General features: G+C 43.6%; 2 protein-coding genes across 2 annotated transcripts; one reads left to right on the forward strand and one right to left on the reverse strand.

Annotated features, from left to right (window-relative positions):
• The first annotated feature begins 1,424 nt into the window (after positions 1 to 1,424).
• AKAP5 (A-kinase anchoring protein 5) lies at positions 1,425 to 2,918 on the forward strand. The gene has a single exon (XM_065402306.1). The coding sequence runs from the start codon at positions 1,425 to 1,427 to the stop codon at positions 2,916 to 2,918; it is 1,494 nt and encodes a 497-aa protein (XP_065258378.1).
• Positions 2,919 to 21,347: 18,429 nt separating this feature from the next.
• ZBTB25 (zinc finger and BTB domain containing 25) lies at positions 21,348 to 25,182 on the reverse strand. The gene is made up of 2 exons (XM_065404273.1): positions 25,003 to 25,182; positions 21,348 to 22,473 (listed from the first exon to the last, which is right to left on the reverse strand). Exons 1-2 carry the CDS (start codon positions 25,173 to 25,175, stop codon positions 21,348 to 21,350), a joined length of 1,299 nt encoding a protein of 432 aa, XP_065260345.1. The 5' UTR covers positions 25,176 to 25,182.
• Positions 25,183 to 25,819: the final 637 nt, after the last annotated feature.

Raw genomic sequence — 25,819 nt, forward strand, 5'->3', positions numbered from 1 at the left:
GGCACCTGGGTTTTAAAAAGGAGCTCACTTCAGTTTGTGGGGCGAATGTGAGGAGCTGGGAGCAAGAGGCGCAAGGAGCTGAGAGTGAGAGGGCGTGCTGCTGGAGGACTGAGGAGCACAAGGGTTATCAGACACCAGGAGGAAGGTCCTGTGGTGAGAATAAGGAAGGTGTTTGGAGGAGGCCATGGGGAAGTAGCCCAGGGAGTTGTAGCTGTCATGCAGCTGTTACAGGAGGCACTATAGACAGCTGCAGTCCACAGGGCGTTGGGGTGGAACCCAGAGTAGAGGGCGGGCCCGGGTTCCCCCCAAATCTCCCAATTGACCTGGACTGTGGGTTCTTCTAGAGGGGAAGGTCTCTGGGCTGTTCCCCAACCCACATGGTGAATCTCTGAGGCAAGAAAATCCGCCAATAAGTGCAGGACCCACCAAGATAGAGGAGGAACTTTGTCACAGTGCGTATGGGTCAGAGGGGGAAAGTGTTTCTCAGGGGGAAAATATTTTCCTAACAAGTGAAATATAAAAATAAACTTCCCTTTCTACCCACATAAAAATTCATATATATGCAAGATTCATGTGATAGTTCTCCTATGTAACTAGCGTGGCACTCTTGAAACCCTGTTTTGCCTTCATATATTGAAACACTGCTCCCACTGATTACAAGGGTGTATCTGGAATTTTAGAAATGAAATTCACAAAATTGAAAAATTACCCAGTTCTTATAAAAACAAATTGTATTTCCATTTTTACCACATTGTTTTTCATCATTTGTTTGTTTTGTTGCAGATACATATGAAGTAATTCGAGAGATGAAAACCTATGCCATATTTTTAAACATAAATGGCAAACCTTGCAATATGAATGGACAGCAAATGAAATGCAAAGAAGGAAAGACAGAAAAACAGCTGACCCTATCACTGGAGGCAAAATAAGGCCACTTGGTGTGTCTGGCTCTTTTTTGTAAAATCACTTCAATCCAATTGCTCAAAGAATGTGAAATAATGAACATATTAGCAAGTAGCAGTTGTTGATTGGTGCCCATCATAAAATGAAAATGGTCAATTCTTGATCTGATTTAACATCCATTTAAAAAAATGTCAAACTGTTGCTGAAATAATATCATTGTATCAAGTAGTGTTTCAGGTTGGCCATCCCAGAGATGAAACTGAACCTATTCAATAAAATACAGGATAGTGTGTTCTTAAAATCTATCCAGTCAGTCTTTCTCTCAGGATAGGTAAGAAAAAAATAATAAATCATAGTGGAAATATAAATGTAGTGTAACAAGTCAATCAGAACATTTCTTTGCATAACACCTCATCTGTTCACAAAAGTAATTTCATGTTTTTAGATGAAATTTCAAAGAACTGCACTCTGAACTTATCTGCAATTAATTTATCTGATGGGTTAATAGAAAAGAAAAATATATGAAGAAATTAGAAGGCAGGACCACAAATATGGAGAAGGCAGCTAAAGAAATTCAAATGGAAAACACAGGACAATCAGAAAATCCTAGTGCAGCAAAACAGTGCCCTTCAACTGAAGAACAGGCAGAAAAACTCACAATGTTTTGCTTTAAGAAAAGAAAGAAGTCATGTAAGAAGACATTGGAGATGAAAGGTGTCTGTGAAGAAGACTCTGTAACCTTGAAACATACAAGCCAATCCATCAATTCAGCCCCTGGAGAAGGGGAAGTTTCTAACCAATCTCAGTCATCAAGGGGAGCCTGGGCAACTATAAAACGTCTAGTGATACCTAAGAGACGGTCAAAATCTTCAAGGAAGCAGACACACTCTGATTCTCAAGTGCAACTGGAGATAAATACCAAGGATCCTGGCTTGCAAAGTTTTCCAAAGAATCGGGTTAGTTCTGGGCTTAAAATTCCCTGTATACGGTTCTCAAGAGGCAAGAAAAAACCCAGCCATTCTGAAATAACAGAAGAATCAGATTGCAGTGTTAAAGCAAATGAACTGATGGGCATTTTGAATAAAGCTAACAGTGAACCAGAGGATTTGGCAATAACAGTCAAATCTAGCATGGATCAATCCTTCAGCCAAGCCTCTGAAAAAAGTGACAGGAACTCACTTAATTCCACTGGGAAGAATGCGCTTTTGGTAGAGTCCAGACCAGACACTGATCAACACACACAGTGCATCGTTCAGTCAGAAATAACAACTCCAGAGGCAGTTGCTATAATGCTCCAGGAAAAGCTACACCAGAAGAGCCTACATGAAACTCCTGAACATACACCTGTAGCAAACAAGGGAGTTGATCTCAAAACCACCCTTAGTGCTAATGTTTCTAAGGACCTACCAGATAATGTAGCTGAAGCCACAGAGGTACAAGAAACAAATAACATCGATGACGCAGGGATTGAATATAAAGAGTCTGGAAGGAACATAAATGCTAGTGAAGACTGTCAATCCAGAGAGAGAATAATGAGTTTCAATCAGTCAGCATTTAAAGATGATGCAGTAAGCGTGCAGAGCTGTTTAAGTGAACAATTGAAATTAGAAGAAAACAAGCTCACTAGTGGAGTGAGCATTGTGATTACAATTACTGAAGCAGATGATGAGCCTGATGAAGAGGAGTCAAACCAGGACTGCAAGCTGTCCTCAATTACATGTGAACATAAGCAAAAGGGGAATAAAAAAATAAATGGGAACCTCAATTTCAGTAAACTTTCTAATCGCAAAGAGGGCATAGTAGCAGGCAGTGGCCATAGGAGAGAGGCTAAAGTCTGTTCTCCTGCTCGGTCACCCAATGGTCTTAGTGATCAGGAGCACGGAACTTCAGAACAGTATGAATTGCTTCTGATAGAAACTGCTGCTTCACTCGTTAAGGCAGCGATTCAGTCATCTATAGAACAGCTGGTTAATGAAATGGCTTTGGACCATAGTAAACATAACAGTGTTCTGTAATGACAAGAATGCCCCCAAAATATAGTATGACTCAACAGCAGCAATTTAAAATTGTTTAGCACCAAGATGAAAGGCTAGAAACAGTCTTAACTCCTTAGGTATTTGGGGTCTGTGTGTAGTGTATTTCTGCATGCTGGGTATGCCATTGTGTATCTGTAAAATAGATCCAAGAATAAGGACTCAGTCCTGCAAAGTGTTGACAGGCTCATGGGATTGGGCTTTAAAACATTGTGATTATTGATAGCTGTGGAAAAGGTAAGTTGTTTTAGTGGCTGTATTTCAATTTGTCTCTTTTGCAGTTTGGGGGCTCTATTATGTCACTATATATTTTAGATTTTTTCCTATTGTTTACATTTTATTTATTATACAGTATCTGTCAAAGGCCTCGGGTTACTGAGCGCTCTCAACTGTATTGGGCCTGGTCCTGTACGCGTCATAATCAGTTGGAGTTTTGCCATTGATTTTAATGGCAACAAGATTGGGCCCATTGACTTCACTGCAGGTTGAGCATGTTCAGAACCTTGCAGGATTGGGTTAATGTCTCAAGATGCACATACTGTTTTTAAAACTACTACAATCTCAAACTGACATGGCAATGCTATTATTGTATAAAATGAGGCAGGTATATAGAGGGCAGCATGTCATTTGGCCTATTCCATTGCCCAGAATGTCTTGTGCATCTCAGACCACGTTGAAGTCATGCACTAAGCACAAGTGTATCTGACTCACGGCCATGGGGTTGCCAAGAAAATGGTGCCACTTAACTTGTTGAAGGGCCTGCCCTGATCCATTCAAGTCAATGGTAAAACTTCCAGTTACATCAGTACTGCAGGTTTGGGCCTAAGTGAACAAGTTACTGATACAGATGCTCCCCGACTTACGCAAGCATTCCGTTCTGGAATGCCTTGCGTAACTCGAATTTTGCGTAAGTTGGAAACGTATCTCCGACCATTACGCCAAAAAAAAAAAAAAACCCTCCTATTTCTAGCTTACAAAACTTTTTCCGCAAACTCAGATTTGCGTACGTCGGGTTTCCGTAACTTGGGGAGCGTCTGTATTCTCTTTTCCTGACACCTTCCTTTGTTTTTATAACATTGTAGTGCTGAGGCCAACTCATTGATTTAGCACATTTTTAATATGTAGTATGTAATAGTAATGAGCTGCTAGAGCTCTAGTGGTAAAGTATTTCCCCAGGGTTAAAATAGTTCCTGCAATTGCAGTGGTCTCCAATCAGTCTGTTTTAACTTGAGCATTTTTTGTTTAATTATTGCTAATGCCTTTGACTGTAGCCAGCATTTTTTTAATAAGTCTTAGGGTTTTTCCCTCTGCTTCACAGCTCTTCTGAACTTCAGCAAACAAATCCATCCCACCTGTGTGTAAATGCATTATGCCACTTAATTTCTCCTTGCAGTTTCATTTGAATACACTATCATTGGCATTGTATTCTGAACTGTAAAATCATGACGGGTATAGAGAAAGTAGATAAGGAAGTGTTGTTTACTCCGTCTCATAACACAAGAACTAGGGGTCACCAAATGAAATTAATAGGCAGCAGGTTTAAAACAAATAAAAGGAAGTATTTCTTCACACAAAGCACAGTCAACCTGTGGAATTCTTTGCCAGAGGATGTTGTGAAGGCCAAGACCATAACAGGGTTCAAAAAAGAACTAGATAAATTCATGGAGGATAGGTCCATCAATGGCTATTAGCCAGGATGGGCAGGGATGATGTCCTTAGCCTCTGTTTGCCAGAAGCTGGGAATGAGCCACAGGGAATGGATCACTTGTTCTGTTCATTCCCTCTGGGGCACCTGGCCACTGTCGGAAGACAGGATACTGGGCTAGATGGACCCTTGGTCTGACCCAGTATGGCCTTTCTTATGTTCTTAACTGCTGGGTTCTGCTGCTTTGAGCTGGAATGGCCCAATCCTGCTCCCATTGAAGTAATCAGAAAAACCTCAAATCAGGCCCTTAAACACCTGCCATAGTTGAATCCTGAAACAGGTTTGTCATTGACAGAAAATATCAAATGCTTTGTTAGAGTTTTTGTGTATATTGTATAATATATACAATAAGTGTGTGTGTATCATTTGCCCTGTTCATTACCAGCTCTTTAAAAAGAAGCCTTTTGATTGTAATCTGTAAAGAATGAATGTGGGTCATGGGGCTATGATTTATGTGCAGCAGCCAAATAAACAACCATATTCTCCTGAAAACATGCATTCTTGTGCATATTTCTGAGCTGATGCAGAAATAGCAACCTCACTTGGCAAGTGTACATTGACCATTTGCAATTTTGGGAATCTTTTTTCTTCCCCAGGACAGCATATGGATCCTGTGTTAAAATACAAGGGCTATAGTTTTTCCTAGGAACTAGTGCTCAGTCACATTTTAAACATTGGAGGTAGAGAATCCGAGCAGAGTACACACTCAATGGCACACACTGAAAATGAGCAATGAACACCAGGGCATGCTTCTGCGTGTATGTGTAGAACTCCAGTCTTAAATCTAGAGGTGTGAAAAAGTGTCTAAACTTTCTTTTCCATGAATATATTTGCTCAACTGTAGTTTGATTCAGAGTATCACTGATCCAGTATATGTAATACTAATGAATTCGTGCTTTATACTGTTTGCTGCAAACATTGTGGCATAATTTAAAAATGAAGACCCTTCAGGACTTTATGCAACTTTGGAACTCCTGCAGTGTTCTCAGGCACAACATAGAAATGCAGGAAGAGGCTTGTTTGAGCTAATGGACTTGCACTATATGTCTTGATAGATCATTGCTGGATGGAGGGGAATCAAAGAATATCAGGGTTGGAAGGGACCTCAGGAGATCATCTAGTCCAACCCCCTGCTCAAAGCAGGACCCTAACCCTAACCCCAGACAGATTTTTACCCCGGCTCCCTAAATGGCCCCCTCAAGGATTGAATTTGCAATCCTGGGATTAGCAGGCCAATGCTCAAGCCACTGAGCTATCCCTCCCCCCTGCAGCACAGTGTAATTCTGGAAGGTCTGTTGGCTGTGGAAGAGAATGTCATGTGTTCTGTGAAATGGATAAAAGTTTACTCCTGTAGTGGGACAGCTTGTGTGAGTCAGCATAGCTCCATTGAGATCAATTTCAGGTGTCTTTCATGTTGATGTACACCAGTGGAGGAACTGGCCAGTGTAGCTATTTAGAAGAAAATGATACAAAACTTGTGATTAGGAAATTAGAGATTGACAAAAATACACTTGTGCTCCAACCATGGGCCTATAGGTGTTCACTACTGATATATGTTCAGGTTTGTGTTAGCCATCCTTTTGCGCTGTAGCTAGCTTTTCCTTCTATTATAACTGGCTACATAACTAACAAGCACTTCATTAAAAATGAATACACCTGTTGTTTTCTTGCATTATGATTGACTGGGTGGCTATGCAGGAAACCGTGATTTTACATTGAAAGACTAATCTACAGTAAAGATCACCTGTCCAGATTTGAATACTTCTAGCCACTCAGGCATCCATCCATACAGTGAGTAGAAACAGGTTTTCTAGACATTGCTAGAACTTTTGAGAATATCTAAGCAAATGTGTCCTTTTCACTAAGTTTTAACTTTGATTACTGTGCGCCAAAGCAAGTGTCACCCATTTTTAACGTTAGATATCATTAGTGTGGCTTCATTTTGACTAATAATTTCACTAGGCTGTGTGGGTTTCAGACATACTAGGCCAAGTTCAGTCCTGGTGTAAGAAGGTGCAACTCCAGTGAAGTCAGTCGAATTACATCCATTTACATAGACCTGCATTTGGCTCACTGTTCTTATATTTTTCAGACTTTTTGTAGTGCTAACAGTAGCAAATGAGATTAATTTGTGTTCTAGATCAAACAAACCTTAGCACCCTTCTTCCTTTATTTAGCATCTTTCACATAAGTATTTTACAGTATGTAATAGTAAATATTTGTAATTTTTCTTTACTTTCATTCATTGCACTTTTATCACAGGACATCACAAAGAACATAGAACTTTATAAACATGAATGAATTAATTACGCCTCAGAACCTCCCTCTGTTCAGACCAGACAGAAGGGTTATTAGTTAGAGAGAGAATGGTAGCCTCTTGAATAAAGAATGGTAAGTTTGTTTTATAGTTGTGTGGGTGTAACTGGGCTATGAAACCCATAAGCATAATATTGCCTGGCTATGCAAGAGCTGCAGATGTAAGGTATTGTGGAAGGTTTTTTAAAACTGTTTTCTCACTGGTGGTTAAAAGAAACTAGTATGCTAGTTAACCTCTAATGCTTACAATCTGACTTTGAGCACGTATGTTACTTTCTTCTCCAGCCATCTTGCTTCTGATTCAGGAATCTGTTGGTCTGCTGCCTCTTTGAATTGTGGAAGTGGTTTCTGCCTGGCATTTGTCTGAATGAATGCAATTTTTTTATTTTTATTTTTCCCCCTCTAGTCACTCTGCATTCCTTCCTACTTCTCTCCCCCCACATTTCCAGCATGACCCTTGGCAGGGGCAACTCCTCTTTCTTGCCCATTCGTACTTTGCAATGTCATGCTGAATATTTTATTTTCTCACAGCTTTTTTTAATATAAGCAACAAAGAAGGAAGAGTATTTAAATACATTTTTTTTAATACAAACTTAAAGAGCTTTTAGAACAATTCACCATCCTAGCACAATTGTATTGTGGTAATAGTGAGCAGAAAGCAACCGTGTTAGTTTAAATGATCCTTGTGAAAATTGCTAATAAATGGTTCAACAAGTAGGGCACTAAAATGAATGAACTGTGTGGGGCCAGGTCCCCAACTGTTATAAATCCATGTAGCACCACTGAAATCCACAGAGCTAGTTGGACATCGTTGATCATTTTTATGAAAGTGCAAGAGCTGTTTCACAAATGCACACAAGTAAATTAATCAAACTGTCCTAATCCAGGAGAAAATATGTGTGTGTGGTATTTAAGCTAAATGGAAAATTGACCTAATTGGATCCAAAAACTCACTTTCCAGCAGTTATGTTTTCCTCAAAATAATCATCAGTTTTTATAAAACTTAGTGTAGGTAATATAGCATAACTCTTTAACACACACTTCCAGATTGCACTTTGTCATTACACTTTTGTGCTCGGTAGTTCTGATTCAGAGGGTTGTGTGGCTTTATCGGGCGGGACGGATTTAAGACACACAGGCAGGTAGGTAGCAAAATGACACGGAACTAGGTGATGTCTGAAATCTTTTCTAGAGAAAAGATGTGGACAGATTCTCAGTAGAGCGAGGCGCTACATCAGTTTTACACCAGCCAGCTATTTGGGAATTCTAGTTTCCCTTTGTTTGTTTCAAACCCAACTGTGACAGAAGGAATGCGTATTTTCATTGAAACAATTCTCTGCTAATGTAATCCTTAGGTTATTGTAACTACTTCTGACCACCAGTGTCAGTCAGGGAAGCTGGGGTGTACTGCATCTTGAAATCATCTGTATTCATCTTCAAACTGTGATTCTTATTTATTTATTTTTTGCTGGATTCTCTTGGCTTTGGCTACAATAATTTGAATTTTAAGGGGGAGATGATTGGGACCATTCATAATTATAAATTAATAGCTGCTCTCTGGTTACATATTACAATAGGAGTGCTGCTTCATGAACAGGGCTGGATTAAGACATAGGAAGTGTTTGCCTGTGCCAAGGGCCCCAGCCCTTGGAGTCATGTGATTATATCAGAATCTCAGCTTTCATTTTAATAAAAGCAAGTAACCGATGCAGTCATGTCTGCAGAGCGCCTGAGGCAATAGCACTGACAGGTGTGAGCTGCCGCAGGCAACTTGAAGACCCACTGCTCTGGGGGACCTGCGGACACCACCCCAGCAAAGAACTGTGTGGTAGAGTGCGGTAGACCTGGCCCACTCACCTAAGCAGCCTCAGCTTGGTTACTGAGGTAAGTGCTGCCCCCCTTGTCTCATGGGGTGAGAGGGAAAGAGAAGTGCAGGTCCTTGCTGGTCCCACACAGGGTGGGGGAGGGCCTGCTGTCACTCCTGGGGCAGAGAAGGAAGCCCCATGCCGCTGCCCTACCCCTAACACCCCAAGAAAGGAGTCACATGTGGGGCAGGGCTGTAGGCTCGGGAAGCACTGTGTTGCAGTGTGTCTAGGCCACTGATAGTTTCCATGCAGCTTGTGAAAGCAAAGGTGGGCAGTTCTGAGAGTCACAGTCCAGTTCTGAATCCTAGAATTTAGCTGCAGCCATATCTCATTGCCCTGGCTGGGCACCAGTGTCCGGGCACCTATCTGGGCTAGCTAGCACCGTGTTCTTAGGAGGCCTCTAGAGATGCTGCTGGAGAAGTCAACAGCAGGGCAATACTGCTGGTGAACAAGCCATCGCTCCTGGAAAATCAGTGAGCACATAAGCTCTAAGGTGTGTACAGCACAACTTGTACAAAGCGGGGAGAGAACTTGAACTGGGCTTGAAAAGCATGGAAAAAACAGGCAAGCCAGTCAATGATAGCCCACGAAAGCTTATGCCCAAATAAATTTGTTAGTCTCGGAGGTGCCATAAGGACTCCTCGTTTTTGCTGATACAGACTAACATGGCTACCACTCTGAAACTAGTCAATGACCAGTGTATCCTAAAGCTTCTTGTGTCCTTGGTGTTACACTGGATTCTGGTGTGGTTAGGGCTTTAAAACATGACACCTCATTGACCCATATTAGTGACCACTCAGTCACCGTTAGTATTACCTGTCTAATAGACATGTGTTAAGACAAGAATAACCTTGGGGAAGCTGATATAATGAAGTTTCCCCAGAAGTCCCAAACTAAACTTTCTTAGCCGGTATGAGACTTCACCGCCCTTCCACCCAGCACTCTGCGAGCTGTGTAAGGGGTCTGAGTATTTCAGGGGGAGCAGGTAATGTTTTATAGTAGGCACATTTTCCACAATTCTGGGGTTGTGCAATTAGTTGCAGAATCCATTCCCACTGAAGAATATAAGTTTTAATTCAACTTCTCCTCTCTTCCCCTCCCCCCCCCCCGCACATTCCTAGACCACATGGTTGCAAAGAGAACCCTCAACACTAACTAATGCAATACTGTCAGCCTAAGTTTGCAGGTCACCTAAACCAAGGGTTAGATCCACAAAGGAGGCACTAAAGAGCCAATTTTAGGCCCCCTTTCACCTACTGGAATCCTCAGCCACAAGTTAGGCCCTCGGGTGTGGGGAGAGCTAGGTGCCTAAGGAGGGGATTCATAGAAGCCAGCACGCTGAGCAGGGAGTTGCCAAGCTTTGGCCTTTTCTACTGGCTAAGAGAGGGGCAGGAGCTATGCCCCATTCTCAAAGGTGCCTCATTTTGGGCTGGGGAGGAGGCCTGTATTTCTGCTTCACCGCTGTGAGCCCTCTCCTGGAGTTGGGCACCTAAGCCAGGTCTTTCCTTTCTCGCAAAGAATGGAAGAAGAGATGATACAGCTGGCATCCCCTTCCTACCCAAGAGCCCGGTGATTAGAGTGTTCACTTGAAATGTGGGGGACCCGGTTCAAATTTGTATGTTCCACTTTGTATGAAATATTAATGGGAGCAGAGACTGGGCCCTGACCTCTTCAACAGCAGAGAGTGAGAGAAACCCACCCCAGAATACCCTACAGCACAGTGATTAGGGCACTTCCCTGGGAGGCGCTGATACCTCTCTTTAGGTCCCTGCTCCACATCAGGCAGAGAAGGACTTTGAACCTGGTTCTCCCACATCCGAGGGGAGTGCTATTGGTGTAAGATGGCCCTACCCCCACCACTTCTAGGCACACGCTGCGAATACCCATTGGCCTGCGACCTGCAGTCGAGCAAGGCAGAGGGGTTGAGGTTCCTGCTGTGAGTGAGTGAGGTGCCCAGCTTCTCAGCACCATCAGGATGTGAGCAGTTTGGTAAGTGCACACCAGCAGAAATGGAGCCCCCAGGGGACTTTACGGATGGAAACTCAGGTGCCTAGGGAGTTTAGGCACCTACAGGGTTGGGCAGCAGCTGAGCACAGCTTTGAGAATCTAAATATTGGGTTAGGTGCCTAAATCCCCCTGTGGAGCTAGCACTGGTGCCGAATTCTTTCAGCGGACACACATTGGAAGTTGTGTGCACATTAGCTAAGGGCAACAGTGGATCTCAGAATGTTAACCTTGAAATCTGACAATTTACATGTCAAAATTTGAACACTCGCTGCTGATGGGTGTGCAGAAAGCTCTAGATGAGGTGCGTGTCTGTCACTGTGCTCAGCAATGATAGATCTGTAGCGGGAGATATTGCTGAGTGGCAGGTGGGGGGAGGGGCAGAAGTGAAATGTTCAACCCCCCCCCCACCATTTCAGATCATCTCCATTCCTGCCCACAAGGGAGAGGGAAGGATGCATCATCTCCCTGTTGCTACAAAAACTCAGCCCCCTGCTTTTTTCTGAGTGCCTACAGCGCCCACTTTTCCCTTGACAGCTTCTCTAAAGCAGCTGTGGCTCATTGCCATCATGCATTGAAATCTGAACAGGTTGGCGGCAGGAGAAAAGATGGAGAAACATTCTGAAATTAAAATTTCATTGAATTAAATATCCAAATCAATAGCCCAAGAAACGCTGAATTGATTGTACTATTCAGGGCACGCTGAATGCAATGCAAGCCTCTCTTCTTGTATCGACCTGAAGTTGCCGCAGAACTATCAATGAGTCAGGGTGTCTGCCATAACAGGCTGCCAGAATCAGGGCTGGTGGAGAAGGGCAGCGAGGCAGGCATGCCAACGTGTGCTGCTGAAATTAGGCTCAACTTGCCAGTGAGGGCAAGGAGGCCTTTATCACAGGCACATGAGGAAAATTAATAATCTGACCATTGCTGGGAAAAACCTGTTAATAAATATAGGGTTGGACAGGAGTGTTCCCTCATAAAAGATTTTACAATCTGGTTTGCTGTTCCTCCTTTGCTTTGGGGTCTGGGGGGGGCAAGAGGGGGCACAATCGGCCCCAGCTCTATGCCTAGCACAGCTTGCTTCCCGGAGCGTGTTGATATAACTGCACTGGCCAGTGGCCACCATACTGTCTGTGGTTGTGTCGGGGGAGGCTGGAACAGGGGCTTCACACACAATGCAGGTGTCAAGTATAGGGGAGTTTGGGGGCAGGCCTTACATCCCGCCTCCCTCCCCTGCATAGACCGCAACCTGTCCCTAATGCAGGAACTGTTGTCCAAAGTCCTTACAACCGTTGGTCAAGTAATTGCTCAACAGGTGTCTAGACAACGATTTGCCCATAAAGCTGAGTAACCCCCATTCTGTGAGGCAGGCGTGATGCCTGGCTCGCTTCAGTTCCCAAAGCCTCTTTCATGTGTTCGGCATAAAACGAAAAACTAGGCCCCCTCACTCATCCCCTTTACGTCGAGGAGCCATTCGGCTGGTTACACTGTGCATCGGAAACAGCAATTTCACAATTAGGAGAGGCTTTCTGCGTCTTTGAAGCTGGGCCATTGGCTGTTTATCTGCTCAGTGGAAACACATCAGAGCCTTATAAATGATGTAATTACATTTCGGTGCTTTAAGCTCTGGCTTGTTGTCGTTCATAAACAGCCAGCTATTAAGAAGGTCAGACCATAGTCTAGCTTCATTACATTTGTCTCCAAGTTTTTATTGCGCTAAGTGTTTTTCCCGGTGCCTGCCTTTGACAGGAACACCAGTCAGTAACAGGCCCTTCTGACACAACGAGCTTAAGAGCAGGAATGGTGTTCTTTTGATTGAAAAATCAAATTGGAGTTGTGTGACTGACGTTATCGCTTTCAGGTTCCCTGTAAAAGGAAATAGGAGTTTCATTTCTGACTGGCAAGGTTTATTGCTGGCTGAAGATTCAGGACAGGGGAAAGGCTGTAATTGGTGGTTGCTCACCGGAAGCCTTTTTTTAAAATTATAGATACACACACAGCTGAAAGAATGGTTAGGTAGGTGTTGCAAGTCTGTAGCCACAGTGATGTTAGATAATTGCAGTCAGCCTCCACATCACAGCATTTCTGTACATTTCAAGATGGTTTTTTGTTTTTAATGGTTTGCTAGTTCCATTTTATGGGTCAATAATTTCAGGTCACTCCATGTTGGTAAAACTAATATTGTCCCTTCTGAAAGAGTATGTTTGTTGCAAATTTTATTTAACATCTTTCGGTATGTGTGCTGCGTCTTTGAAGTGGAAAGACCCAGTTTTGCTGGAAACATCACTTGCTTACCCCACCCCCGTTCCCAATCTAGAAGAAATCTTAGGAAGCTGTCTGTGTTTATAGCCTTGGCACCTAGCCAGATGCCAAGATAATGCATGTGCATGTGAAATCTGTAACAGGCTTGTTTGACCGTGTTCAAGCTGGAAAAGCAGGATGACGGCTGCACTCAGATCTCTTCACTGCTGAGGGACGATAATAGTGAAACCCAAGTCAGAGATCCCAGCTAAGCGGAGCATGAACAGTTAATTTAGCTCAGGCAAGGGAGAAACTTGTCAAGTTGTGCATCAGTACCACCTTCTGGCCAACCAAGTCCTCACACAGGCAAAGTTGCCAAAGCAGTACATTTACCCTTGTCCGGGTCATCCCCCAGCTTCAAGGTGGCATTAATTTTAAGATGGGGCAAAATGTGGGGCTTAGAGGGAGGACGTGGGGATGGCTACAAGCTCAGTACCTAAGAAGGAACTCAGCACTTGTTGGGCCACTCCAGAAGATAGGAGGCAATTAATTTGTTTTAATTAGGCCACAACTTTAGTCACCTACAAATATCTGAAGGTACCCAGCAATAAATTGTACAGTGCACCTCATCTTCATTCCTTAATCAGTGCCACATAATTGCCAACCTTCTCCCAGCCAGTCCCTTGCTATCACCCTCCCCTCATATAAAGGGATATAAAAGAAATATATTTTCCCTCACCACCACCTTGGCCAAGGCCAGGTGGGGAGGGGTTGGTGGGGTTTTTTTTTTTGGCCTTCCCCACCATAGGTCTGGGACCCAATGGACTGGGACAGGGATTTAGGTTATAACTTATAATGTTGCGATTTAGTACTTAAAACTGGTGGTGGATGCCCAGTGCAGTCAGCTCCCCCATACCAGACATCGGCGCCTCAAACACCCCTTCCTCAGCTCCCTTAAGGAGTGCTGGCTTTCAAATCTTTTCCAAGCCATTTTTATCCACTATCTGGATCCCTGCCATAACAAGTACCTGCACTGGCCAGTCACCACTAGTTTTAACGTACTAAGTTGCAAAATTATAACCTCAATCACTACCCCAGCTCAGAAAACTGAAAAGGTTACATACCAGTATTTCAAAGAAGGCTTCACTGAAAAGGGTTATGATTTTTTTTTTTTAAACTTTTCCCTTATTTTTTGATAAAAGTTTTCAGTGTCCTCAGTTCATATTACAGACCATTTTTTCAGCTCTCTGAATTGATCTGTTTTTGTGTTGATCAAATAACTTCAGATATTTAGGAGTAATTAACGGTACCCAGTTCCTCTGCTTATTGTGTCAAGTGATTTTATTTCTATCAATAAAATACATGAAATGCATTGCTTTCAGTCCAATTGTAGAGCATACACAGGTTCTTTTTTTAAAAGAATAGGGTACACATAAATTCAAACATACATTCCTCTGAATATTTTATAATACAATAATAAAAAGTATATTGATACATAGCCATGAGTGGCTGTCATGCCTACTATCATTACTTGGAAATGTTGCTTTTTTCCAAGATTTGCATTTTATTCTGCAATTTTTTTATAATTAAGATATTTTTAGTAGTAGCTCCAGTTAACCCTATTTAGATTTGACAGTACTTCTGTCTCGCTAGCTTTTTCAGCTGCATTCATCCAGGGTGGACTGATTTCTATCGCTGCAATTTAAATCACCCCTTTTAATCATGATAGGTATCAGGAAGCATTGAAATCAATGGTTTTGTACTTTTCAGTTATTTTGGTAAAGAAAGATTCTCATTGCTTGGTAACCAAAACATGCTGATTAGCAAATAAATATAGACTTTATACTAAAAATGGTGCTTTACTGCCTCCAGAGTTTGCTGAAGTGCTAAACCAGCTTTTGACAACAGTAGCCTCTTTTGCAGGTGCAGGGAGAATATTTTCTTCATTTCAGTTTATTCAGCTAATTCAGTTCAGTCACTATTACAGAGGTCCCTGATCTATGGGATGCACCCCTCTGGGGGGGCACGAAGGAATGTTCGGGGGGAGCGCAGCTGGGGCCTGGGCCAGCCCCCACAGTGGGCGGGGAGGGAGCGCCACCCGGCTGCTGACCCCGTGACCGGGGTCCCGGCTGCTGGCCGCAGCTGCTGGCCCCACACCCAGGGCCCCAGCTGCTGGCCTTGGCCCCTGGCCGAGGCACTGCTCCTGCCCCTGCCCTCAGCTATGGCCCCAGCCTTGGCCCCCCTTACTCGTGACTGCGTCCCCGCCTCCCGAAGCCATGGCCCCACTCCTGGGGGCAGGGACAGGGGTAATGGGGGGCACGAGGTAAAAAGTTTGGGAACCAGTGCACTATTATTAGTTGAATAAACTGAAATGAAGAAAATATTTTCTCTGTACCTGCAAAAGAGGCTACTGCTGTCAAAAGCTGGTTTAGCACTTCAGCAAACTCTGGACCCAGATGCTTGGCCAGTGACTTTCACCAGTTCAGTGGTTTGACTTTGTTTACAATCTGACAGCAAATATGTACTGCTTAATATTTTTTATTTAAACAATTTTAATAATTATAAGTTTACAAGTTAATATTGGTTGTCAAATTCAAATTGTAAATAGATTTTTTTTAAAAACAAATGTGAATTTAATTAAAAGAAAAATCCAATTACAATTTTTAAAATTATTTTTTAAATCATTGATTGTTACACACACTGCATGACTCACGGTGGTATATAAAAGACTTTCTATAGAAATACTCAAGGGAAACCCTTTTGTAAAGTATATAGCATTTCAAAGAAGTTAAATGTATTCAAGTCACAGATGACTATACCAGGAAGTTTAACTGGAGAACACACTAGTAAGCCCTTCAGAAAATAAGGAATGATTACCTATCTTTTGTAACTGTTGTTCTTCGAGATGTGTTGCTCATGCCCATTCTATTGTAGGGTGCGCGCCCACATGCGTGGTCATCGGAGACTCTTGCGTTAGCGGTACTCGTAGGGCCAGCTGTGGCGTCCTCTGGAGTGCCGCGTTCATGCCACGGTATATCAGACGCCACCAGCCCTATGCTCTCTCAGTTCCGTCTTGCCTACAACTCCGACAGAGGAGCTGGAGGGTGGGTAATAGAATGGCCATGAGCAACACATCTTGAAGAACAAGAGTTACAAAAAGGTGGGTAACCGTTTTTCTTCTTCGAGTGCTTGCTCATGTCGATTCCATTCTAGGGGACTCACAAGCAGTGCCCTTGGAGGTGGACTCAGAGTTCACAGTCTTGCAGATTGGAGCACAGCTCTGCTGAAACCAGCGTCATTTTGGGCTTGCTGGATCAGCGCATAGTGTGAAGCGAATGTGTGGATGGACAACCAGGTCGCAGCCCGACAATTTCTTGGATCGGCACCTGAGCGAGAAAGGATGCCGGGGATGCCTGCGCCCTAGTTGAATGAGCCATCACGATTGCCAGCGGGGGCACCTTCGCCAGCTCATAACAGTAGCAGATGCAGTCAGTGATCCACGATGATATTCTCTGGGTAGACATTGGGCAACCCTTCAGTCTGTTTGTGACAGCAACAAACAACTGCGCTGACTTACGGAACGGCTTCATTCTATCTGTGTAGAAGGCCAGTACCCGCCCGACATCCAGGGTATGCAGCCGGTGTTCCTCATCCGATGCATGAGGCTTAGGGCAGAAGACCGGTAAATATATGTCTCAACCAGTATGGAACTGGGAGACGACCTTGGGCAGAAAGGCCGGGTGTGGATGCAGCTGGACCTTGTCCTTATAGAAGATTGTATAAGGTGGTTCCAATGTGAACACCCTGAACACCTCCGGGCCGAAGTTATAGTGACTAGGAAGGAGACCTTCCAGGAGAGAAGCAGAAGGGAGCAGGAAGCCAAAGGCTCGAAGGGGAGACCCATGAGCCTTGACAGCACCAGGTTCAGGTCCCAAGGGGGAACCAGCTCCTGGACATGCGGGTAAAGGCGCTCCAGGCCTTTCAGGAACCATGCCGTCATGGGATGGGTGAAGACCGACCTGCCTTGAAACGGAGGGTGGAACGCCGAAATGGCCGCTAGGTGTGCCTTGACTGAAGAAAGCGACAAGCCCTGGAGGTTAAGGTGCAGCAAAATAGTCCAGGATGTCCTGCAGCAGGGCTTCCGCCGCACAAGCGTGACGATCTGCGGCCCAACACGTGAACCGCTTCCACTTTGCCACATAGGTAGCCTGGTGGAGGGTTTCCTGCTACCAGCAGGACTTGCTGGACACCAGCGGAACACCGCTGCTCATCCCCACTCAGCCACGCAGTAGCCAGGCTGTCAAGTGCAGCATTGCCAGGTTCGGCTGCAGCAGATTGCCGTGGTTCTGGGACAGGAGATCCGGCCGAAGAGGTGGCTGCAAAGGGGTGGCTGCCGACAGACTCAGCAGCGTGCCAAACCACTGTTGCCGAGGCCACGCTGGGGCTATGAGGATGACGGCCGCTTTGTCTTGCTTCACCTTTAGCAAGACCTCGTGGATCAATGGCACTGGCAGGAAGGCGTACATCAGCGCTCCCCACCACGGAATGAGGAAGGCGTCTGACGGGGAGCTCTTGTCCCTGTCCTGCAGAGAACAGGGCACTTAACAGGTACTTCACAACTAACTAACAAACCATTAACTATTTACAGCTAGAAGCACAAGGCTAAGGTAGAAGGGAAACCGCTGGCCGCTTGCGAGAAAGGGACAGAGGTGCTCCGACTGACCACCACAGGCAGTAAGAAGGAACTGAGAGGGCGCAGGGACGGCAGCACCTGATGTACCGCGGCATGAGTGCGGCACTCCAGAGGGCACCACAGCCGGCCCTATGGATACCGCTAAGGCAAAAGCCTCCGACGACTGCGCATGTCAGCGCACGCACACCTACAATGGAATGGACATGAGCAAGCACTTGAAGAACATTTAAGTTTTTATGCTCACTAGTTTTAAAAGTTACGCATGAACACAAAACGGTTATTTACCAATTTCAGAAAGTAAATTCCTCTTCACATTCAATATGATATAGTCACTACTACTATATAAATACATCACAGCTAGCTAATAACTCATGCAGATGTGACTTCTGCTCAGTTTCCTTGTTCCCATTTAAGTATCCTTCTGGCAATGTTTTAAAAAAATTACACTTAGCACAACTAAAGACCACAACGTATAAGGAATATATATCCTAATTTGTTCTTTCCTGTAGCATTTTGTGTCTGTATGTCCTACTGTCATCAATCCTTGGTTTTGTTTTCATGGTCTACTGTTTAAAACACGTTAACTAGTTGAGGTAAACCCTAGTCGGGAGTCTAAGGTTCAGCTTGACCAGCTAATTTGCCTTGTCTACATTAGGATTTTAGCGCATATTAACTAACATGTTAAAACCACACCTTTTTTCCTAGGTTGAAGTTACACTGGGGAACAAAGCAGAAATTGGCTTGGCTGCCCATTCAGAGTCATTTTTTTCTAAGCGTCAGTGTTTGCGAAAGAGGCTCAACCAACAAGAAACAGCTGCGTGAGCATCCCTGTATCACCTTACGAAGGTGCTTCAACCCTGGTGTGCAGAGACCACCTCTAAGAAAAGTCAAGTCTCTGTCCATGCAGCTCTTGGCTTCTCTACTGAGTATAATATAAAGAAATCAAATCAAGATGAGCTCAGTCCTAAAAATAATTAGCATATGATGCTTTGGTAATTCAAAAATGTTTTGATTTCAGATTTTTTTCTGGGCCTGATCCAATCTCAGTAGAGCCAGGTGAAGTCTACTGACTTCAAAAGAGATTTGGACCAGGAATTTTGGCAGGCATTTTTCTCACCATTGTTCAAAGATTTTCCCCATCACTGTGCATTCTAGTGACACAATCCCATGGCAACGGACAGGCACAGGCTTTCATTGCTGGTCTTAACGCACATTTTTGGAAAAGTGCCTAACACATTTTTTGAGCAGCAGAGTGGAGCAGCTCACAGCATCTATTCAGTACATATAAAAAAATTGTTCTTTATATCAGAATTACTCCATTTCACTGTTGGCTGATTCCCCTCTCCCTCTCCCTCCCCCTCCCCCGCAAAGGTACACTTCTTTGGGCGCTCCTTATACCCCGCATTGCAGGAAGTGGTTTGTGATGCTCTGATGAAATAACGCTATAGAAGAGCAAAATATTAACCTGAGGTCAGAATGAATGTGAATGCACATTTGTAACTGACTTGGAAGAATACATTTTTGAGATATGCAGGAAATGATAACAAAGGCATAAAAAAATTCTATTTAAACAGTATTACGGTTGTAGAAGAGACAATGTTCCTTATCTATGGGTTTTTAATGTTCACATCACCCTAGTAGTTAGGAGCATATGCTTCAAAGCTGTTCATATGTAGAAATAATTTGCAGTAGGGAAAAGGATTTTTTTTTAAGAGATGGGGTCCCCTAGATCAGGGGGTTCTCAACCTTTTTCTGAGGCCCCCCTCGACAGGCTATAAAAACTCCAGGGCCCAGCAGGGGCAGGGGGGGCGCCTCGGGACAGGGGCCTTGGGAATAGGTGTAGTTTGACTTCTATTTGGGGGGTCAGGGGTCATTGGGGCTCAAGCCACCTCCGCATGGTGGGGTCCAGGGAGGGAGGGAGTTTATATATTTAAATTATAACTCAAAGGTGGGGGGCTTAGCTCAAAAAGTTTGAAAACAGCTTAGAGTGCAGGGAGGGGGTAGCTAGGGGCTGTGTGCGGGCAGGGAGTGGGGCACTAGGGGCTCAGGGTGTAGGGAGAGGAGTATTAGGGGCTGTGTGCTGGGGCTGTGTGCGGGCAGGGAGAGGGGCACTAGGGGCTCAGGGTGTAGGGAGAGGAGTATTAGGGGCTGTGTGCTGGGAGGACTCCCCTGCTGTCCCTGTTCCTGGAGGGGTCTGCCAGCCACGGAGCTGGGTCTTCCCACCCGGGGGGCTCTTACCGGCTGCCTCTGCAGGAGCAAAGGGGGCTGGGAGCTGATGAGCAGCTTCAACCTGGGGCATGAGCAGGAGAGGAAGGAACGCTGCAGCTGCCTGCTCCATGGCACCAGCCAGAACAGCAGCTGCCCCACACTGCCCGGCTCCGGCTTCCCACCTCCAACCTGGCCCAGGGGCAGGGAGAGGAGATGAGGGGGGACTCAGGGGAGGTGTGGAGGTGCCCCCAGGACTGCCATGATCTTGCGCTGCAGTTTGGGGGGGAGGGGGCAATGCCCCCCATGTCCCCAACTCTGCCCACCATGGGCTCAGGGTTTCTGCTCCACAGGGAGCACCAGGGCTCGGGGATTCAGCCCCATGCCTCCTGGCTTCAGCCCGGTAGGGGTCACAGGCCATGAATCGGGGCTTCAGCCCTGCACCTCCCCCGGCTTCAGCCCAGCAGGGGGTGCCAGGGATCGGGGCTTCAGCTGCGGGGCCCCGCAGCCCCCTTGAAAGGGCAGGGGGTCCGCAGACCCCTGCCCTAGATCCTCTTGGAGGAGACTCTTCACCTGGATCTCATTCCATCTTACAGAGGAAGGTTCATTAATGGGACCCTTTGAAGAGCTTCAGTAGGATTTGGTTCCACATTTGTGGAGGGGACTGATCAAGCAGGGGGAGGCCTGCTGGGCTTGGAATGGGGAAGGATGCACATTAGTCCTCCTGCAGCAAAGCACTTAAGCAGATGCCGCACTTAAAGAATGTATTCAAAGTCAATGGAACTGCAAACGCTTGCTGAACCAGGGCCACTGTCTCTACATCAACCCCTGGGATTACCAGGAAAAGGGAACAGCCTGAGGTTTATGTGCTGTAGCTTGTTCATTTCCCACATGTCCTCTGTACTTTGGGTTATTCTCTCTTTCTAGGGAATTGATATTAACCTAAAAAAAAAAAACTAATCAAGAAAAGCAATATCCTCTGAACACATTCCACCCACTTTGGTTTCAGAATAATTCTAAGGACACACACTCAGTCCTAAAGTTCTGCTCAGTATACTAGATGCTTAAACCCCACACTCACTAACTTCTACAATCTCATCTTGGGTAACACACAGGTCAATTAAGTGGTCATTTATGAAAGATGGATCTAAGTTATCTGGACACCGCCGACAAATAGCTTGTTCTCTAATCAACTTGGATTTTAAGGTTTAAATATCCAAGTAAAAGGGTATACATAATTGTTACAGTCTCATCTCGCTGAAGACAGAGCTGTTAGGTGAAGAGAAAACTTCAGAAGAGTACCTAGAACATTCAGCAAAATGGAAGGACACAAACAAATTGAAGCATTCATGCTTTCAGCTCATCAGAGGCAACATACAAAGCTATTCTACGAGGATTGCATCAACATTTTCTGGAGCAAGATCAGACTCCAATGCACATGATGAATCTAGGTGATCTTGAGAGAGCCTGGAACTTTTTACTGTACAATCAGACCAACTGTTACAATAAGGATGAAACTTGTGGGCTACTGGGTTACCAAACCTTTGGCATCGGTTGTATTTGTATTGTTTCCCTTTGTGTGTGTACATGTGTTCCAGCAACTGGCTCTTTCGGAGAAATTTGTGGCCACAGACTGTGCAACTGATTTTTCTCTTTCTTGAAAAAGAGAAGTTGCAGTTTAACTCCACAGGCTCAGTGTCTTTGGAGATTAGCGACAACTGGCCATACTGTAACGGCTCTGTGTTACTATGGCTTGGATGTTCTGACGGATGCTCATTCTCTTTCAGTAGGAAGGCACCGAGCCGGTGACTTTCAATAGCTTCCCCCTTTTCAGTAATAGGCTGCACTTCACCAAGGTCATTGCTCTCCAGGATGGAGGCTGGGACGCCAAAGGGAAGTGAGCCAGAGACGTGAGTGTGCAGGTGTTCCCGCAAATTGCCACGGGAATCAAAACGCTCCCCACAGTAATGACATAAATGCATTTTGAGATTAGTTTTAGAAACATCTGGAGAGGGCGACGTGTGACTTTGGGACACCACTGGCTCGGGGTCACATTTCTCCTGCTTTATAGACACAGATGATTTCTGAAGCTCCTCCACTGGTTTGACAGCTGCTTGGGTGGAAGGATGGGTGATCTGTTGTTCGAGGGTACCATCATCTAGTCCAATGGCAAGTGAGAGCTGTAACTGTGGGTGATCGCCCTGGTTAGCAGACCTGTTGCTGGCATTTGTCAGATTTTCTTTTGCTCCAAGACCTTCCTTTGTTGCTTTGTGTGCAGTTGAGATCTGAATTCCATATAAGTTTGAAGACTGCATCGTCTCTGGGGAAAGTATCTGGTTCATTTTAATTGCAATATGGGAAAGGTAGTCTGCATGGAGAAATCGAATGCCCTCCTCCAGCCGGCTGGGGTTGACTGTCTGCTTTGGACCTTTTCCAGTGTACATGATGTGCAACAAGTAGCTGAATATGTCTGGTTGGATATCTGTAGGCTGAATCTTTATGCATTCACTGTTTAAAACAAAACATATGATTAAATATATCTGTTTCTCCAAACGATAATCCTGGCCATTATTTAAGCATTCATGTGGCCCATCATTTACTTTGAGAGAACACACATTAGCTACCTTTCCCAGATTCAGAATAAATCTGACACATGCACAAAGAGGACATGGGCATAATTTACATGTGCAATTATAGTGACTGCGTGCATAACTGTATTAATTGGGCACGAATGTGACCAGTTAGCCATACACTCACTCATTTGTATATGCAGTGTAACTTTGCATGCCACTGCAGTAATTGTTTGCAAATTATGAATTCACATATTGTGTGTGATTCTGAAAATCTGGACCTAAGTCTATTGCTATATATTTAAATAATAATTCATTATTAAATTCAATAATTAAATAATAAATTCAACGAGGTGGACTGATTTAAATCAAAGTGATTTAAACCATCAATCTTAATCATGATTTAAATTAGCAAGGAGGAAACTTTGATGTAAATCATCAATTTTAAACATGTTTTGCATTTGTACTTTTTAGCTATTTTCCTAAAGGAAGGTTGATTCTCATTGCTTGGCAACCATTAAAACATGTTGATTTGCAACTAAATATAGCCTTTTCACTAAGTGTCGTTATTTTTTTTGATAACCAGGAGGATACACTATATCTATACACATTTATTTAAGCAATTAGATAGATTAACTTGCATTTATTCAGATTTTTGATTATTACATTTATTATGTTAGAACATGATGAATGATGCATTTCCTATTTACTAGATGATTACTTGTGATTTGTGTCAATGTCTATTTGGATGGATATTCAAATTCAATTAAAAATGCACATAAACAGCATTTTAAAAATTTAATTAAATACAACTACTTTAAATGTGCTGGATACATAAGAAAAAAATGCATTAAAATTAGCAAAACATATTTTATGTTAAAAACTAGCCAATTTATTAAACAAAGGAAGAAATTTCTGTAGTTAGTGACTTGAACTGATTGTTTCTGGTCACCATGTCCTTCAAATTTTAGAACAAGTAGATCTCATCCTTAAACACCTAGTTTTTATTAATAGTTTAGAAAATGAAGACGGTTTTCCTGTTTTTCTTAACTTTGAATGAACTAGTCATTGAACTGAGTGAGTTGAATAAACTGAAATCAAGAAAATATTCTCTCTGCACCTGCAGAGGAGGCTTCTGCTGTCAAAAGCTAGTTTAGCACTTCAGCAAACTCTGGATCCAGATGCTTAGAGAGTGACTTCTACCAGTTCAGTGGTTTGACTTTAAAACATGGCAGCAAATATGTACTGCTTAATATTTTTTTACTGCATTTAATTGGCCTTAATAGCTTATAGTAAGTTAAGCATTAAAATAGGTTGTCATAAATTCAAAACTAATTTTACATAGGTTTCTTTTAAAATAAACCTGTGTTTAGTTTAAATAATATATATATAATATATATATATTGTTAAAAATCATTGATTTTTATCCACTCTGCATTACAATAGGTATATATTTTATCAGCTTTATGTCCCAATGTCATTAAATGGTATTGATTATAATGAACACTCAGCACTAATCTCTCAGTCCCAGCCATCAAAGCACTTTCCAATTTCCAAATTTTAATCAAAGAGACTTCAACATCGCTGAAGGAGTAATTGCAGATAGGAAAGTGAGCACACAGACAGAGACCAAATCTGTAGACAGCAACTCCATGTCAGAGGCAGGATTAGAACTCAGGAGCTATCCCGTGTAACTACAAAATCTGACCACTTTGTACCCAACTGCGGTGCAGCATCTGAATGTCACCATGAGGTGACTGATATACAAGGCTCTATGACACTTGAAATGAATTGATGGTCTCAGTGCAGTCTGTTAACTCTAAGTGTCTGCAGCACAATATTGCACTGTCACCCTTGCTAGTAGTTGCAACAGCAAGGACATGAACTGAGTGAGTTTGGAAACTAGACTACACCGGTCTCCCCAGAGCCATTTGGTGACGGAGTGTGGGAGGAAGCTTGTCCAGCCACCAGGCATGCTCTGTGTACTCTGTAGATAAATACAAAGTTAGTTCCCAGGCCTTACAGGTCAACAATAAACACGAACTCTGAACTCAATTTTATTTTTAAAACTTCAACGTTGGTCCAAATGGTAAGCCAAAGTATTGTATTTATTTCTATGTACACACAACTTCAGTGAAAAATTCTAGGCATTTGCCAATAAAGAAAGCTGTGATACTTCTTCAACTTTTGTTTCTCTGTTCATCCCTCTTTAAATGTGCTGCAATGCCAGACGTTGGATCTGAACTTTGGCTTATGCTGATTAAACAAGTAAGATCAAAAGGACTTTCTGACACTACATTCTAGGCTGGAAATGAACTGGTTTTAGAAGGTTACAACTCCATAATTGTTTTATGTAACCAACCCCAAGTCATCTAATCCCTTGCTAAAGTTCCTTCAGAATTTAATTCCCTTTGAAGAATAAATTTTAAAAGTTGCCTTAAATGCAGAAAAAGATGTATGTTCTTACCTTGTCTGGTGAATAAATATCATCTTAAAGTAGTTTGAAAAAGCAGCTAGCACTGCTCTGTGGGCCTTGAAGTAAACATCTCCTATTGCAACTGTACAGTCACAGAGAAAACCAAACTCACGCTGCATGTTCAACTGCTGCAGGAGGACTAGACTGTGACTAGCTGTATCCATGGCGTTTCTAAAGGCAAAAGAGGACACAATTTGAGTTCTTGGTGAAGTTAAGATAATTGTAAGTAGTATCAAAGACCAGTTTATTTCACTAAGGAAGTTATAAAGGCGCATAGTGTGGAGGTCATACAAAAGCTAACGAGGTTCTCTGACAGTGCAGTATGTTAACATCTGCCAGGTGGTATGTACACCACAATTTAGTAACTTCTCCCACTGATATCATTAGGAATGCCCCAAACACAGTCTACTGAAATTGAAAAATGATCCTCTATTTTCCTTTGTGCTGGGTAGAAACTCCAGATTTTTTTGTTAAAAAGAACATGCTTCATCTAAACAGTCTGAAGTTACCAAACCTTAATGTCAAATGGACTCTGCTTGACTTCTGACCTTTCCCCCAGAACTGAAACTACTATAGAATAAGAAAACCATTTGTCCAAGTCAGTGACCTCTATTCACTGAAGGTCTAACGCTGCATTCTCTGTGGAACCAAAACTTCCACTAAGAGTATGTCTACACTACAATGTAAGCCTGGGCTCAGACTCAGGTTTAAGCACAAACCCCCATCTGTCCACACACAAATCTGGCTGACTCCAGGCCAGTGAGCCTTCAGTACCCAGGCCCTGGCTGGGGGGCAGGGTCCCACTGCG

This window comes from Emys orbicularis, chromosome 4 (assembly GCF_028017835.1).
Source record: "Emys orbicularis isolate rEmyOrb1 chromosome 4, rEmyOrb1.hap1, whole genome shotgun sequence".
Taxonomy (NCBI): Eukaryota; Metazoa; Chordata; order Testudines; family Emydidae; genus Emys; species Emys orbicularis.

Coding starts and splice junctions, on each gene's coding strand:
- AKAP5 (XM_065402306.1), top strand. CDS start 1,425: ATGAAGAAATTAGAAGGCAGGACCACAAATATGGAGAAGGCAGCTAAA.
- ZBTB25 (XM_065404273.1), bottom strand. CDS start 25,175: ATGGATACAGCTAGTCACAGTCTAGTCCTCCTGCAGCAGTTGAACATG. Junction 22,474..25,002: donor ATATTTATTCACCAGACAAG/GTAAGAACATAC, acceptor TGTTTTAAACAG/TGAATGCATAAAGATTCAGC.